Source organism: Epinephelus fuscoguttatus, linkage group LG18 (assembly GCF_011397635.1).
Source record: "Epinephelus fuscoguttatus linkage group LG18, E.fuscoguttatus.final_Chr_v1".
Classification (NCBI taxonomy): Eukaryota; Metazoa; Chordata; class Actinopteri; order Perciformes; family Serranidae; genus Epinephelus; species Epinephelus fuscoguttatus.
In genome coordinates, this window is record NC_064769.1 from 40,458,318 (window position 1) to 40,476,884 (window position 18,567).

The 18,567-nt window shown below is 40.1% G+C and overlaps 1 protein-coding gene across 3 annotated transcripts; it reads left to right on the forward strand.

Moving 5' to 3' along the window:
* Positions 1 to 18,459, forward strand: capslb (calcyphosine-like b). 3 transcript variants are annotated; one of them, XM_049604276.1, is made up of 5 exons: positions 1 to 284; positions 5,720 to 5,858; positions 14,186 to 14,363; positions 14,436 to 14,645; positions 17,948 to 18,459. In XM_049604276.1, the coding sequence occupies exons 2-5, from the start codon at positions 5,722 to 5,724 to the stop codon at positions 18,047 to 18,049; spliced, it is 627 nt and encodes a 208-aa protein (XP_049460233.1). In that variant the 5' UTR covers positions 1 to 284; positions 5,720 to 5,721; the 3' UTR covers positions 18,050 to 18,459. The 3 variants fall into 3 exon arrangements, with proteins under 3 accessions (XP_049460233.1, XP_049460234.1, XP_049460235.1); XM_049604277.1 differs by lacking the exon at positions 17,948 to 18,459 and adding an exon at positions 14,801 to 15,142; XM_049604278.1 differs by lacking the exon at positions 5,720 to 5,858.
* The last annotated feature ends 108 nt before the right edge of the window (positions 18,460 to 18,567 follow it).

Here is an 18,567-nt window from a genome sequence, read left to right on the forward strand (position 1 = left end):
TGTCAGAAACATGACGAGACGTTTTCAGCAGCCGGTGAAACACCAGAGAGAGACTGAGCCACAGGATGGCTGCTACTGCTGACTCCTCCGTCACAGCTCGGGTCACGTGTTTGTGAAACTAACTTGGATTTTAATGAGACGACGCCTGAGGAGGAGCGAACAGCCAATCACAGGAGAGCACACCAGGTCTCCATGGTGACCGCGGATTGTTTGGGGAACGGCAGCCTCGGTGTCACACTTCCTGTTTGTTGTTTCCAGCTGGAGATCAGAACATTAGAGAGACGGTGAGTGTGTGATGGGTCAGTCCTTGTGTTTCATGGTTCCGTCTGTAGTTTGAGGTTTTATTATAATTATGATGATGATGATGATGATGATGATATGTTTTTGGGCATTTTGCCTTTAATGGACAGGACAGGTAAGCATGAAAGGGGGGGGGGGGGGGGAAGGGGGGATGACATGCAGCAAAGGGCCACAGGCTGGATTCAAGTTCTTCTGTCCACAAGCAGTCAGCTGTTCACACCTGTTCTCATGTCACAAACATACTCTGCTTGGAAGATTCCTCGAATCATCAGTTCAGATGCTTCACTGCAGCACACACACACACACACACACACACACACACACACACACTCTGTGCTGTAAAAATTCTAATGTAATTATACTAGTTAATTTATTTAGTGTATTAATCAGGGACAGTGTTCAGATACTGAGCTGCACCACGGTTAGCTGTGAGCTAATGTTCATCTGATGTCCCTGGACAGGAAACACAGAAATGATGCTAAAATATAAAACACAGTTACAAAACAGAAAATATTCATGACACACAACACAACGCTTCAGCAATAACAACAACATGACTGGGTTGATTTTAGCCAGGATGTCATCTTAAACTTTAAAACCATCAAAGTTGCTGCACTGTCTCGTCTCACCTGGGACTGAGCGCCAATAGTTGTCGCTCCTACAGGATGTTGGGACTTTATTGTCGTCTCATGTTGGGACTTTATTGTCGTCTCGTCTGAGGACGTTGGGACTTTATTGTCGTCTCGTCTGAGGACTTTGGGACTTTATTATCGTCTCGTCTGAGGACGTTGGGACTTTATTGTCGTCTCGTCTGAGGACGTTGGGACTTTATTATCGTCTGGTTTGAGGACGTTGGGACTTTATTATCGTCTGGTTTGAGGACGTTGGGACTTTATTATCGTCTCGTCTGAGGACGTTGGGACTTTATTATCGTCTCGTCTGAGGACGTTGGGACTTTATTGTCGTCTGGTTTGAGGACGTTGGGACTTTATTATCGTCTGGTCTGAGGACGTTGGGACTTTATTGTCGTCTCGTCTGAGGACGTTGGGACTTTATTATCGTCTCGTCTGAGGACGTTGGGACTTTATATTGTCTCACGTTGGGACTTTATTATTGTCTCGTTTGAGGACGTTGGGACTTTATTATCGTCTGGTTTGAGGACGTTTGGACTTTATTGTCATCTCGTCTGAGGACGTTGGGACTTTATTGTCGTCTCGTCTGAGGACGTTGGGACTTTATTGTCGTCTGGTTTGAGGACGTCGGGACTTTATTATCGTCTCGTCTGAGGACGTTGGGACTTTATTATCGTCTGGTTTGAGGACGTTTGGACTTTATTGTCGTCTCGTCTGAGGACGTTGGGACTTTATTGTCGTCTCGTTTGAGGACGTTGGGACTTTATTGTCGTCTGGTTTGAGGACGTTGGGACTTTATTATCGTCTCGTCTGAGGACGTTGGGACTTTATTATCGTCTGGTTTGAGGACGTTGGGACTTTATTATCGTCTCGTCTGAGGACGTTGGGACTTTATTGTCGTCTCGTCTGAGGACGTTGGGACTTTATTATCGTCTGGTTTGAGGACGTTGGGACTTTATTAACGTCTGGTTTGAGGACGTTGGGACTTTATTATCGTCTCGTCTGAGGACGTTGGGACTTTATTGTCGTCTCGTCTGAGGACGTTGGGACTTTATTGTCGTCTGGTTTGAGGACGTTGGGACTTTATTAACGTCTGGTTTGAGGACGTTGGGACTTTATTGTCGTCTCGTCTGAGGACGTTGGGACTTTATTGTCGTCTCGTTTGAGGACGTTGGGACTTTATTAACGTCTGGTTTGAGGACGTTGGGACTTTATTGTCGTCTCGTCTGAGGACGTTGGGACTTTATTGTCGTCTCGTTTGAGGACGTTGGGACTTTATTAACGTCTGGTTTGAGGACGTTGGGACTTTATTGTCGTCTCGTCTGAGGACGTTGGGACTTTATTATCGTCTCGTCTGAGGACGTTGGGACTTTATTGTCGTCTCGTCTGAGGACGTTGGGACTTTATTGTCGTCTGGTTTGAGGACGTTGGGACTTTATTAACGTCTGGTTTGAGGACGTTGGGACTTTATTATCGTCTCGTCTGAGGACGTTGGGACTTTATTATCGTCTGGTTTGAGGACGTTGGGACTTTATTATCGTCTCGTCTGAGGACGTTGGGACTTTATTGTCGTCTCGTCTGAGGACGTTGGGACTTTATTATCGTCTGGTTTGAGGACGTTTGGACTTTATTGTCGTCTCGTCTGAGGACGTTGGGACTTTATTGTCGTCTCGTTTGAGGACGTTGGGACTTTATTGTTGTCTGGTTTGAGGACGTTGGGACTTTATTATCGTCTCGTCTGAGGACGTTGGGACTTTATTGTCGTCTCGTTTGAGGACGTTGGGACTTTATTGTTGTCTGGTTTGAGGACGTTGGGACTTTATTATCGTCTCGTCTGAGGACGTTGGGACTTTATTATCGTCTGGTTTGAGGACGTTTGGACTTTATTGTCGTCTCGTTTGAGGACGTTGGGACTTTATTGTCGTCTGGTTTGAGGACGTTGGGACTTTATTATCGTCTGGTTTGAGGACGTTGGGACTTTATTATCGTCTCGTTTGAGGACGTTGGGACTTTATTATCGTCTCGTCTGAGGACGTTGGGACTTTATTGTTGTCTGGTTTGAGGACGTTGGGACTTTATTGTCGTCTCGTCTGAGGACGTTGGGACTTTATTGTCGTCTGGTTTGAGGACGTTGGGACTTTATTATCGTCTCGTCTGAGGACGTTGGGACTTTATTGTCGTCTGGTTTGAGGACGTTGGGACTTTATTATCATCTGGTTTGAGGACGTTGGGACTTTATCATCGTCTCGTCTGAGGACGTTGGGACTTTATTGTCGTCTGGTTTGAGGACGTTGGGACTTTATTGTCGTCTCGTCTGAGGACGTTGGGACTTTATTGTCGTCTGGTTTGAGGATGTTGGGACTTTATTGTCGTCTGGTTTGAGGACGTTGGGACTTTATTATCGTCTCGTCTGAGGACGTTGGGACTTTATTATTGTCTCGTCTGAGGACGTTGGGACTTTATATTGTCTCACGTTGGGACTTTATTATCGTCTCGTCTGAGGACGTTGGGACTTTATATTGTCTGACGTTGGGACTTTATTGTCGTCTCGTCTGAGGACGTTGGGACTTTATTGTCGTCTCGTCTGAGGACGTTGGGACTTTATTATCGTCTCGTCTGAGGACGTTGGGACTCGTCTGAGGACGTTGGGAACTTATTATCGTCTCGTCTGAGGACATTGGGACTTTATTGTCGTCTCGTCTGAGGACGTTGGGACTTTATTGTCGTCTCGTTTGAGGACGTTGGGACTTTATTATCATCTCGTTTGAGGACGTTGGGACTTTATTATCGTCTGGTTTGAGGACGTTGGGACTTTATTATCGTCTGGTTTGAGGACGTTGGGACTTTATTATCGTCTCGTCTGAGTACGTTGGGACTTTATTATCGTCTGGTTTGAGGACGTTGGGACTTTATTATCGTCTCGTTTGAGGACGTTGGGACTTTACTGTCGTCTCATCTGAGGACGTTGGGACTTTATTGTCGTTTGGTTTGAGGACGTTGGGACTTTATTATCGTCTCGTCTGAGGACGTTGGGACTTTATTATCGTCTGGTTTGAGGACGTTGGGACTTTATTATCGTCTCGTCTGAGGACGTTGGGACTTTATTATCGTCTGGTTTGAGGACGTTGGGACTTTATTATCGTATTACGGCATCATTTCACACTGACTGTCTCTGCAGACAGAGGGACATTTGCAGCTCGGCGTCTGAGACGAGGAAAACTTTTAGATTTGTTGCATTTTTTGTGACTTTGTTTTTGCACAACGTTCAGACATGAACAAGTGTCACATTTATCTTGCAAGTGTACTCTTCTTCAACGTTTGCTTTACTTCCTGGATTTTTCCCACATGGAAATTCTGACCAATCAAGAGCAGCTTTCTCACACAAGGCATTTGATCTGGTCCTCTTGTAAATGCTGCCGTGAGAACACCAACCAACTCTAGGCAATTATACAACTTTGGAACAACATGAGTCCCTGATTCAGACCAGAGGAGACCACTCTAGGGCTGACAGCAGCCTGAAGCATTACAGTGCCTCAGGTGTCTTCTGCTCCTCCAACTTCTCTCAGACTGATGAGAAACTTTAAACACTAAATATGTTCATTATTCTCAGACTAAAACCTGACGAGTCCAAATTACGGACAGACACAAACAGTGTTTTTAGTTTATCCAAACTCGCTTCTTTTAACTCTATTAATAAAGCACCTTTCATACAAATGATCAACTGAACATAAAGTTTATTAAGACAAAAAAATGACAATGAGAAAATAAAATATAAAATAAAGCAAACCAAGTAACAACAAAATTGATTAAAGGTCCACAGAATAAAAAGAAAGGTTAAAGGTTAAAATAAAGTTAAATCCAGTGGTTAACACTTAAAAATCAGGACTATAATGTTACTCAACATTAAAAGCCAAATTAAAAAGACAGGTCTTTAATTCACGTTTTTAAAAAATGAGAGAGTCATTTGCCATTCTGATATGCAGAGGGAGCGAGTTCCACAGTTCAGGGACATAAAATCATCATGTGATCCATTTTCCTTGTTTTAGTCAACACTCTGGCTGCAGCGTTCTGGACTAGCTGGAGTTTTCGTTTTGACTCTTCGGGTAGTCCAGTGAAAAGGGAACTGCAATAGTCTTAACTACTAGTCATAAAAGTGTGAGTGAGTATTTAGGCATCTTTCTGGGTTAAAAAAGGTCTGACCTTAGTAATGTTACCTAGATGATAAAAGGATGTTTTGATGATGTTAGAATGAGAATTATAATTTAAGTCAGAGTCTAAAACCACTCCCAGGTTGGTAACATCAGTGTTAATGTGCTTGCTGAGGCCACTAAACACTTGGTGCAGTTTTTCTCTTGCTGCTTTTTGTCCGATTAAAAGAAGCTCAGTTTTTTCGACATTTAGCTTTGAAAAGTTTTTACCCATCCAAACATTAATGTCAGAAAGACGGGCAATCAGACCATCCAATGCATTGGAGGCATTCAGTGTGACAGAGATGTATAATAGTGTGTCATCAGCATAAAAATGGTGATTAATGGAGTGATGGTTAATAATGTTTCCAAGTGATAATGAGAACAAAAGTGGTCCAAGAATGCTTCCTTGTGGAACACCACATGTAATACTATCACTTTGTGATACATGAACACCCAGACAGACACAAAACTGTCAGTTATATACGATCTAAACAAACCACTTAGCCTCAGTGTGTTTTGTGAGAACGGCTCCAGAGCTTTGAGTCATCTTCACCATGAGTCCCCTGAATAACAAACAGCTTCTGTCAATGCTGGCAGTGATGGCGGGGACGTCGAGACACGATCGAGAGATGGCGATGAACGCCAAGCGCCAACTGTCAGAGTGCTCGGACCCAGTGGAGAGACTCAGGCTGCAGTGTCTGGCCCGAGGATCGTCTGGTATCAAAGGTTTGGGCAGGTGAGCTCCTGTTTGTCATATATTCAGGGTTCAAGTTCCAAAGGGGCAAAAACCCAGTTGAGTTTGTGACAGTTTGTTTTTGTTATTGTCAGGGCTGCAACAGTACAAGATTTTTTTACTGTGCAATATCTGTCTCAGAAAATATCAGTGTTACAGGATTATTATTATTCTCACTCAGAATGAGCCTTAAAGGAATGAAAACAGAGGGGTTAGTGTTGGTTGAACAAAGGTTTTATTTCTGTAACTGAAACTTGAAACATTTTCTTAATGAAAGTTTGTGTAAGAAGAAAATAACTCAAATAAATGAGAGATTCAGCGTCCAGTTTAAATTTCTTTTTCAGTATCATAAATAAGCAAATATACACGGTATGATAACCGTACTAATTATTAGAATTATTATTATTTGTCATAAACTGGTCTGGCTCAGATTAGCGTGAGCTGGAATGAGCTAGAAACATGAAACTCAGCCCAACAACTGGAAATTATGTGCAAATGCCTCCCAAGAAATATGACCCCAATCAGCCACATGGTGGCGCTGTAATTAATGCCCCAAAAAGGTGATTTTGGACAGGCCACGCCCCTCACCTCATGGGACAAGTTGGGACAAATATGCAGCTTAATATGCTCTACAAAAGAAAGCTCTTGGACCACAGAGGTCTGCCGTGATTCGCTGATCTGCGTCAAGTGGAAGACGCCGCACTATGACACTGACACATGATGCTGGTATAAATGAGCAGGATCTGTCAGAAACATGGGGCTGCCATCAGTCAAAGGGTTGGGTTAGAAAAATAAGCCATAACTCAAGTCAATGAATTTTCCACATGATAAAATAAGTCATATTAATTTTGGAGGTAAAAGTCCGATATGACTTGTTATGGCATGACAGTGCTGTGACAGTGTGAGTTGATATGAATACACTCAAAGAACAACAAGATACAGCAACATAACTTTTACATGAAGTACTATGACTTTGGTTGGAGCAGTGTCACATCAGAGGAAGTGCTGCTGGCCTCGTGCCTACAATTGATCAGCCATGTTAATATTCCTGCACACGAACTCCCTACTTTGTGTAAGTCCACACATTACCACAGGTCGAATACATTTGATCATGTACTTTTGTCTCTTTGTTTCCATGGTGAAACTTGTTTTGGTGACATATGTGATGCATGTTTTTCATACTGTAGCAGAGACAATGTCTTGAAACATATTTTAACGATTCTTTGAGAATTCTGGGGTACAATACTATGACACGTTTGAGATCGACATTCTTTATTTAAACGGCCCAAGGAAACTTTTTATAATATGTTTTTAATGATTTTTTATTTTAACATACGATACTGTAAAACTTTTATTTAAGTACTATGCTATAGCATTTTTTCCTTTTTTTACATGCTGCGCTGTGACTTCTTTTTATGTTTATAATCATATGCTATTTCACTTTTATAATTTTATATATGTTTTTGTGATTTTTTGTTCAACATACTCGACTGAAATTTTGGTGACATTTTGAATGACATGCTATACTATGACGTTTTTGTTACATTTTCATCGACATGCTGTACTATGACATTTATTATGACATTTTGATCCACATGCTATACTATTACGTTTTGGTCACATTTTCATTGACATGCTTTACTATGATGTTTTCTTTTTTACATTTTGATCGACATGCTATACTATGACATTTTGGTGACATTTTCATCAACATGCTATACTATTACGTTTTGGTCACATTTTCATCGACATGCTATACTATGATGTTTTCTTTTTACATTTTCATCGACGTGCTATACTATGATGTTTTCTTTTTTACATTTTGATCGACATGCTATACTATTACGTTTTGGTCACATTTTCATCGACATGCTATACTATTACGTTTTCTTTTTTACATTTTGATCGACATGCTATACTATGACGTTTTGGTCACATTTTCATCGACATGCTATACTATGATGTTTTCTTTTTACATTTTCATCGACGTGCTATACTATGATGTTTTCTTTTTTACATTTTGATCGACATGCTATACTATTACGTTTTGGTCACATTTTCATCGACATGCTATACTATGATGTTTTTATGACATTTTCATCGACATGCTATACTATTACGTTTTGGTCACATTTTCATCGACATGCTATACTATTACGTTTTCTTTTTTACATTTTGATCGACATGCTATACTATGACGTTTTGGTCACATTTTCATCGACATACTATACTATTACGTTTTGGTCACATTTTCATCGACATGCTATACTATGACGTTTTTTTTTACATTTTCATCGACATGCTATACTATGATGTTTTCTTTTTTACATTTTGATCGACATGCTATACTATGACATTTTGGTGACATTTTCATCGACATGCTATACTATTACGTTTTGGTCACATTTTCATCGACATGCTATACTATGACATTTTTATGACATTTTCATCGACATGCTATACTATGACGTTTTTTTTTTACATTTTCATCGACATGCTATACTATGATGTTTTCTTTTTTACATTTTGATCGACATGCTATACTATGACATTTTGGTGACATTTTCATCGACATGCTATACTATTACATTTTGGTCACATTTTCATCGACATGCTATACTATGACGTTTTGGTCACATTTTCATCGACATGCTATACTATTACATTTTGGTCACATTTTCATCGACATGCTATACTATGACATTTTTATGACATTTTCATCGACATGCTATACTATTACATTTTGGTCACATTTTCATCGACATGCTATACTATGACGTTTTGGTCACATTTTCATCGACATGCTATACTATTACATTTTGGTCACATTTTCATCGACATGCTATACTATGACGTTTTGGTCACATTTTCATCGACATGCTTTGAAGTTTGGGATCACGCACCGACACTCCCTGCTGATATCTTTTTTGTTTTTTTCTTATTCTTACATTTTCGTCTTCTCTTTCTTCTTCCTCTTCTTTGTTTCTTTCTTTCTTCTTTCTTCTTGTTTTTCACTGCTACAAGTTTCTGTGCAGCGACATCATAAGATGAAAACTCCCAAAACTTGTTGGTGAGTTTTAATTACCACCCAGAACTCAGGTCCAAAAAAAATTAGACTCCTTGACCTGAGGGAGGCGCTGTATCAACTATTCTTAGATTTTTTCAATAATTTTCAAAACGGACTGGCTTACAGTCAAAATTCCTTCAACATATCAATCCATACTCTTATCTGTATATTTCATCTAATGGTCTCCAAATCAAAAAAGGTATTTTTTCCAACTTTTTCTTAATTTGTTCTAAATCATATTTATGCAGTGTCTTCATAGACAGTTGTTCTAAGTGTCCCAGACCTTTGGCAGGATCATCTACAGATATGTCCTAAATTTTTCAAGGATTTTTTTTATGCCGATCCGTTTTGAAGTGAAACATTTCTTAACATTTCGTCAATTTTTATTTTACATAAATACTCATCAATCAAAAAGGGCAACAGCAGTTGTCACCAAACTTGGTACATGTTTGGATGCTTTGTCCAAGCTTGCCTGCTCTGTCTTTGAATGTTCTGCCACTAGATGTCGCCACAATGCAACAGTTTTATATCACATAATCACCCAAAGGGATTCATATGAAACTAGGTTTGCACCATCTAGAGCAGCAAGAAAAAGTTTGCCTCACTGTGACCTGTCGTCAGCTCAGACCTCCATCACGTTGTATTTTTAAGAATATGATAAATGAACATGAATATCTCCAAAAGTCTTCATTCATATGCAACCAAAATTGACTCTGACGTTGTTTATACAGATATCACGTTTCAAACAGTGTTCAGATCAGTTTGACAGTTAGCTCACAGTGATATTTAATATCTTGTTATAATTTGTACTGTATGCACAACATTTTCCATTTCATCTCATTTTTAACGAAATGTCGACAAAATATTTGACAATATACCTGAAATCAGCAGAATGATGTGAGATTTTTTTTTTTTCTACAATTTTATCACCAACGTTTTGAGTGGCCTACATGCTTTAATCTTAAAAGACACACACAAAAAAGCTTTGCACATATGACATCATTGCTTCAAGTTGTAGTAGGTGTGTTGGAGCTATGTCGTCCTGGTGGTGCTCTGGGGATACACAGGTTAAAAGTTTAAATCCCCACATGGGCAAATACTGGACCCTGAAAATATTTCACCAAAGTCTTTAAAATACATCAACCGATAGCGAGTCTGTGTGATTTCTTTTAGGACTGTGCCCAAAACAATTCATTTGTTGTCGTTATTAGAGTTTTGTGACTTCCCTCTCTCCGCCCTCTGCTTCTGAGGCTGGTTTGGCGTCCTGGTTGTCGAGCTGGTGGGCGGGGTTGGACAGGTCGTGTGGATACTACCTGCACCTGTTTTTGTTGTGAACTCTCATGATGTGAACTTTCACGTGCCTTATCGTGTGCTACTTTTTCAGCTTCCAATTAAAATTCCCAACTCACAAACCCAATATATTCAACTTAATAAAGAAAGAACATTCAATTCATAATTCATAATTCATCCTGTCAAAAACCTACCAGGCATGGCCCTGTGTATGTTTGATGGTTGTAGATACACCATGAGCAGCTGATTTGTTCAGTGGTTGTCTTTTAATGCAAAGCTTACGAGTTCCCACTTTCACCGTCCTGTTCGGGGTCTGATGATTCTTTGCATTTTAACTTTTGACACTTTTCAGACAGGAACATCATCTGTGTATAAATTAACACACATGGATCCATTCCAGATCCTGAACAAAATAAAAATTCAAAACAGGCATAAAGTGCACCACATTTCTACATTAGGTCAAACGCCACATCAGATGTTTCTGACAGTAGAATTTTTCTGTGTCAGCAGAGCGTTAGCATAAAGAGATGACCATGAACATGTCGCTTACAGCTTTAAATTATGATTTTTATGACATACTGTATTATGGTGTTTTCTCATTTATCATACTACAACATTTTTCTATCTTTTTTTTTTCCCCAAACCGCTTGGTGAATTTTTGTGTTTTCTTTACATAATATAATACGATTTATTTTATCTTTTTTAATTACAAACTGTGCTGTGACAGTATTAACTATGACATTAATGATTTCCAATAATATGTCATTTGTTTTACATAATAGTTCGAGGTTGTCCCCGTCTGACGCAGCAGCGGAGTGAGAGGTGTATTAAATGTATGCTCACACTTTGACAAGCTTAATGACGATGGTTAGGCTGTCGGCTCTGTTCTGAAGTCGGTGTGCACGGTGCTGCACTGGAGCCTGTGACAGCCGACGGTTCATTTACCAATGGTAATAACTAAACAGTGGAATATATAATAATGTTAGATGCCATTTTCACTGCCCATGAGTTCTTGTACTCAGTGTTGGGCAAGCTACTTGGAAAATGTAGTGAGCTAAGCTACTAGTAACTCCACATCAAATAAAGTTTAACTACACTGAAGCTATCTCCAGTGAAATGTAGTGAGCTAAGCTACGGGATAATGGCAAAAGTAGTTTGCTGCTTCCAAAGCTAGTTTTATTTTTTTAACTTTATGTCAAATCAGGGTTATAAAAAATGACAAGAAAAACAGGGAGGCAGTTTATTATAAGATAACAGAAATAAATTGATGCATTTCTTTGTCTTGGCCTCTTTCAATCGACTATCTGTCTGTCAGTCTGTCTGTTAAAAAAACAGATATCCTAAAAATATTTTTCAGTCAATAAAACCACAGTAAATAAAAGCAAGTCATATAAACGATAAAAATAGCAGACTTAATTTAAAACTTTTCTTTTTTGGGGGACATCAGAACATGAACATGTCCTGCAAATAACACGTGACATCAGTACGTCCCTCTCTTCCTCCTAACACTGTTCTCTGTCTCTCAGCTGTGTGTGATGTCATGTTGTGACGGTTTGAAATATAAGTTTTATTTTATTTATGTTATCTTATTTTATTTCATTTTGTTCAGTTAGGGTTGTCTTGTTTTTTCTGGGGTGCCAGCCAGGTCTCTCTCCTGGCATGTCAGATTGTCAGTCAAGTTTTAGGTCGTTGAGTTTTTTTCTGTTTGTCTTTTAGTTGTTTGTTTTAAGTCAAGTCAAATGTATTTATAAAGCACATTTAAAAGTGAATTAAAGAGATACAGGTGAAGTAAAATAATAAAGAAAAAAAACACAGCAACCAACATAGATCAAGGCACAAGTAAACACATAGGCAACATCAGGAGGACTCTGAAGCTTCAGTAAACAGGAACATTTTTAGCCTTGATTTAAAGAGTCAATGGAGGGGGCAGGTCTGACAGAGGGGGGTGCTGTTCCTGAGTCTGGGGGCTGCGACCACAAAGGCACGGTCACCCCTGAGTTTAAAATAAGTGCGTGGAACAGTGAAAGCCCTAGGTTAGCTGACCGGAGGGGTCTGGAGGTGGAGTGAGGGGTTAAAGTTCCTTCATGCCTTCCTTCAGGTTTTTGACATGCAGTGTTTTAAATCCAAAACCTCACGAAGGATGTACCTTACTAAGAAATATTGAGTGACACACAAGAATAACACAATGAGCAGCCGGATATGCCATAAATAAAGCAGAACTGATGTGAGTAAAGACATTAGAACAAATCTTGGTATATTAACGGTTGGTTCTTCAGTTGGCAGTTACACCGAGAGTAAAGCTACTGAAGACCAGCAAAATGTTTTCCTTTATTCTTTCAGGTGGGTAAATGTCACCTAGGCACCTTCAGATTTTATCAGTAGTGTACCCTTAATAGATAATGTGTTTATATAGTTTGTATTGTGCTTCTGTAACGTAAGGTAACTGCATACGAGTGGATGTAGCCGTCACTAATGCTAGCGTAGGTCCTCAGGGATTAAAGCCGTTATTACTTTAATGTTGACACTCTGACCTGTGACAACATATTAGCTTAGGCTGTAAGGACTGTAACTGTTGGTAGCTGCTGTTGATTTTGTTTAAATATGTTGAATTATAATTTTATGGTTTATTGTTTGTTGGACAATTGAGCTAAGCTAACTAACGCTAACGTCAGCTGTCACTTGTTGCCATAGCAACGGTAAACATTCACATACGGGCTAAGTGCAAAGTGCAGGATCAAGCTTCATTGTAAATATAGTTAAGACACATTGTATTTGACACAGGATGTGGGATTTTAGTAATTAGTAAACTTTTAGAAAAGAGCTATTTACCGTCACTCTGACGTCAAACAATGGAGACAGGTAATAAAATACTGCGGTTATCCTATCTACACGCAACCGCTGGCACCAGAGTCTTCCCAAAACTTCACCCTGGACTCCAGTTTCAAAGAAACGCGGTTTCGGGGGCCCAAAAGTGTGGTTGCGTGTGGACAAACAGCCACATTGCATAGAACACGGTTTCAGAAGCACACGGGTCAGTGTGGACTAGGCCTCAGTTCAGTTTGTAACAAAAATGTAGCTCAGTTGGCCCAAAAGCTCAGAAAGACAAAATAAAGACGATAACGAAAAAGAGTGTACTGTCAGTCTGGTCATTTTGTTAGTTACGGTCAGTCAAAGTCAGTCTGGAGATCCAGCTCTGGTTTTGCTGCTGCAGGCTGCTGGTGTGGATAGTGACTGGCGTAATGAACAGATGACAGGCTGTGAATGGCAGGTGAGGATTTTAACTTTATTTTGGAGTGGAGGTTAATCGGAGGATGGCTATCGCAGACAGCGGATGAAACGAGGACGGGATTGACAGCCTAACTTAAGTTTCAATATGGCGCCGTGAGCGTGCTGCCTCGTGGAGCGCTGGCGTCAGTCATGTTACTTAGTCTCGGTTTACTTTTATCCAGACCTTGGCAGAAAAATAGTCAACTGCACTTCAATCAATCAACCAATCAATCAATTTTATTTATAAAGCCCAATATCACAGATCACAATTTGCCTCACAGGGCTTTACAGCATACGACATCCCTCTGTCCTTATGACCCTCACAGCTGATCAGGAAAAACTCCCCAAAAAACCCTTTAACACATTTCAGAGCTTTTCCGGGGAAGAACAGGAGAATAGCTTGTAACTTGTGTGGACATGACCACGCTACTTGGTCAATGGATCAACTTCACTACTGAAAAGCTATTTGACTCACAAAGTAGTGACGTCACCAACACGCTACTGAGAAATGTAGTTACGTTAGTAACGTTGCTACTTGTAGTGACGCTACTGCCCAGCACTGCTTGTACTTTTACATGTGACAGAGAATGTTTAAAGTCTCTGACTGTTACGATACTACTTGTGTATTTGTTTGAATGCAGATTTTATTTGACGCTGTTGTTACGTTTGAATGATGAAATGATGTCATACTGTCTGTGTTTGTCAGAACCTTTAAAATAATGGACGACGACAACAACCGCTCCCTGGAGCTGAAGGAGTTCCTGAAGGGTTTGAATGACTTCGGGATCCTGATCGAGAAACAGGAGGCCACGGCTCTCTTTCAGCGCTTCGACCGCGACGGGAACGGGACCATCGACTTCGACGAGTTCCTCATCACTCTGAGGGTAAATATACAGAGAGGTGACTGTGCAGTTCAGCAGCAGTTTGTGTGTCTTAACTTCAGGTGTTCACTGCAGCCGCAGATGTCTAAAGCCAGGAAGGAGGTGGTCATGCAGGCATTTCGGAAGCTGGATAAGACAGGTGACGGGGTGATCACCATCGAAGACCTGCGGGGGGTTTATAACGCCAAGTACCACCCGAAGTACCAGAACGGGGAGTGGACAGAGGATCAAGTCTTCAGGAAGTTCCTGGACAGCTTTGACTCTCCGTACGACAAAGATGGAAAGGTAATCCAGTGTTTATCTGACAGGCTACGTCACGTCTTCATCAGGTGATTTATGTGATGAGTTTCAGTGTCTGGAGGTCAGTGACAACATTCAGATACTGTGTAGGCCTAAAGGAAGCTGTAATCACTGAGCTCACATTGGTATGATCTCTGAAGGTGACCCAGGAGGAGTTCATGAATTATTATGCTGGTGTGAGCGCGTCCATCGACACAGACGTCTACTTTATTGTGATGATGAGAAATGCCTGGAAACTCTGACTGAGCGTCGTTCTGGTAAACCAGCTCATTGCTGGGTTGGTGTGTTGGTGGAGGGAGGTGGAGGAAGGTGGAGGGAGGTGGAGGCAACAGAGGCTTATTTTTCCCCACAGACACAGCTCACTGTGCATCTGGAAATATTCTGCAGAGTATATTGTATGGTTTTTAAATTCTAACATACCACAAAGAGAAAAAGACGTGAAAATAAAGTGGTGATGGAACCATACAAGATACAAACCTCAGTAGTGCAGTAGTTTGGTGGCTGTTGTTCCTCACTGTTCAGTAACTTTACCTTCAGCAGGCCGACTCTGGCTTCTCTCTGTAGTTCAGTAAAGCTCAAAATGATCCTTTTCATTTCAGTTTCTGGACTCAGACGTGTGCACTCCCCTCACTCACTGCTTCCATCCAAGTCCACAGACTTGTTTGGCCCCTCTAAAGCTCCTTTCCCACTGCACAGGAAACCACAAACACCTGCTGACATCTGGATTTGTAATGTAATGGGACAGGTTACAATCAGCGTTCACGCCCAGGTCAGTCACGGTTATTTATGGGCTCCAGCACCGATCTGCATGGATGGAAACAGCACCGGGGTGAACACACTAATTTTACCCCTTTACCGGCGAGATGCACTGGCACATCGACCTGAATCAGTCTGCACCGAGTCTGAAGAGAGACTGAATCAGTCAGAGATATGTGACCAGAAGTAACCACCGTAAAGTTTTCACTGGCCTCTGTGCTGCTTTCTATTGTTTACTAACCTGTTGTCAGGCGTATTCGTCACGTCAACCGTGACACACCAGTAAAACATAAAAACAGAAAGGCGTTTTCGTGTGCTGCAGAGCCGTGTTCACAGCTCAGCTCTACTGCCAATGGGAAAGGAGCCGATCGACCAGTGTTTAAAAAACGTGCGCTAATTTTGGAGAAAAATGGGTATGAGAGGGATGTGGACAAAAAAATAAGAGAAACAGAACACATACAGTACGTGACATTCTGCCAGTAGAAACAGTAACAAAGGACGAGCAGTGTTGTCATTGCAGTGAACGTCTCCTGGTTACAACTCCTTCAGTGTTTGTTGAGGAGCTGAATTATCCACACAGGTCTCGTCCTCTCAGAGACAAACACACCAGCTGATTTACACCAGGAAACACTGAAGAATGATTCATGTTAAAAATCAGTGTGTCTCTGATTAAATACACATTAAACACACATGAAATACACATTAAACACACGTTAAACACACATTAGACACACATTAAACACACATTAGACACACAGTAAACACATTAAACACACATTAAACACACATTAGACACACAGTAAACACATTAAACACACATTAGACACACATTAAACAAACACACATTAAACACACATTAAACACACATTAGACACACATTAAACACACATTAAACACACATTAAACACACGTTAAACACACATTAGACACACAGTAAACACATTAAACACACATGAAACACACATTAGACACACATTAAACACACATTAAATACACATTAAACACACGTTAAACACACATTAGACACACAGTAAACACATTAAACACACATTAGACACGCATTAAACAAACACACATTAAACACACATTAGACACACATTAAACACACGTTAAACACACATTAGACACACATTAGACACATTAAATACACATTAGACACATTAAATACACATTAGACACATTAAATACACATTAGACACACATTAAACACACATTAAATGCACATTAGATACACATTAAACACACATTAGACACACATTAAACACACATGAAACACACATTAGACACACATTAAACACACCTGAAACACACATTAGACACACATTAAACACACATTAGACACACCTGAAACACATATTAAACACACATTAAACACACATTAAACACACATTAGACACACCTAAAACACACATTAAATGCACATTAGACACACATTAAATACACATTAGACACACATTAAACACACATTAAATGCACATTAGACACACATTAAACACACATTAGACACACATTAAACACACATGAAACACACATTAGACACACATTAAACACACGTTAAACACACATTAGACACACATTAAATACACATTAGACACACATTAAACACACATTAAATGCACATTAGACACACATTAAACACACATTAAACACACGTTAAACACACATTAAACACACATTAGACACACATTAAACACGTTAAACACACATTAGACACACATTAAACACACGTTAAACACACATTAGACACACATTAAATACACATTAGACACACATTAAACACACATTAAATGCACATTAGATACACATTAAACACACATTAAATACACATTAAACACACATTAGACACACATTAAACACACATGAAACACACATTAGACACACATTAAACACACGTTAAACACACATTAGACACACATTAAATACACATTAGACACACATTAAACACACATTAAATGCACATTAGACACACATTAAGCACACATTAAACACACGTTAAACACACATTAAATACACATTAAACACACATTAGACACACATTAAACACACGTTAAACACACATTAGACACACATTAAATACACGTTAAACACACATTAGACACACATTAAATACACATTAAACACACATTAGACACACATTAAACACACGTTAAACACACATTAGACACACATTAAACACACGTTAAACACACATTAGACACACATTAAACACACGTTAAACACACATTAGACACACATTAAACACACGTTAAACACACATTAGACACACATTAAATACACATTAGACACACATTAAACACACATTAAATGCACATTTGACACACATGTTCGGCTCCATTACCGCTCACAAAGTTCACTGACAAAACAACTGTCTTACACTAAACAAAAAGTGAACCTCCACTTCAGGCTCATTTGGATGGAAGCAGCAGCTGTCTGATGATCTCTTCTTTACTTTGCACTTGTTAGTAGAACTCACACTTTGATCTTGTCGTCCTGCTGCGACTCAACACTGAAATCTTTGCTCTAATCAACAGGTGACCAAAGAGGAGTTTGTCAACTATTACTGCGGAGTCAGCGCCTCCATCGACAGTGACGTCTACTTTATTCTGATGATGAAAAACGCCTGGAGGCTCTGAACACAAAGGACACTGACAAACTGCTCAGCTGCTCCCAGCTGTAATTCACTGTTAGATCATTCTCTGTATGACGTTAGCACTGTAGTTTAAAGGCAGATCATCATCAGGTCTGATGTGTTGTAGATGATCACAGGGCAACAACATCACTTCTTAACTGTCTTGTTTTATTACATGCAACACCGTCAGCTCTGTTTAAATAAAGAACATGTTGTACAATCAGACGTTACGGTGTAGTACACACAGCTGAAATATTACAATCAGACCGGAGAGGAAATAAAGTGTACATTCTGTGTTTGTCTTTCAGCCGTCGCTGTGAGGAAACATGAGGTGTAGGTTGTGTCAGATACATGAAGAAGCAGCATGGTGCTTGGTGTGGGGTCAGGTCGCTGCAGCAGCACGTGTCACCTGTCTGACCAGAACGACACGTACTGCTGGTCAGCGGAGGGAGACGAGCCTGATCCATGACGAACAACAGCTGAAGTTCTTTAACAGTTTCAGTGCAGATACGAGCAGCTTTC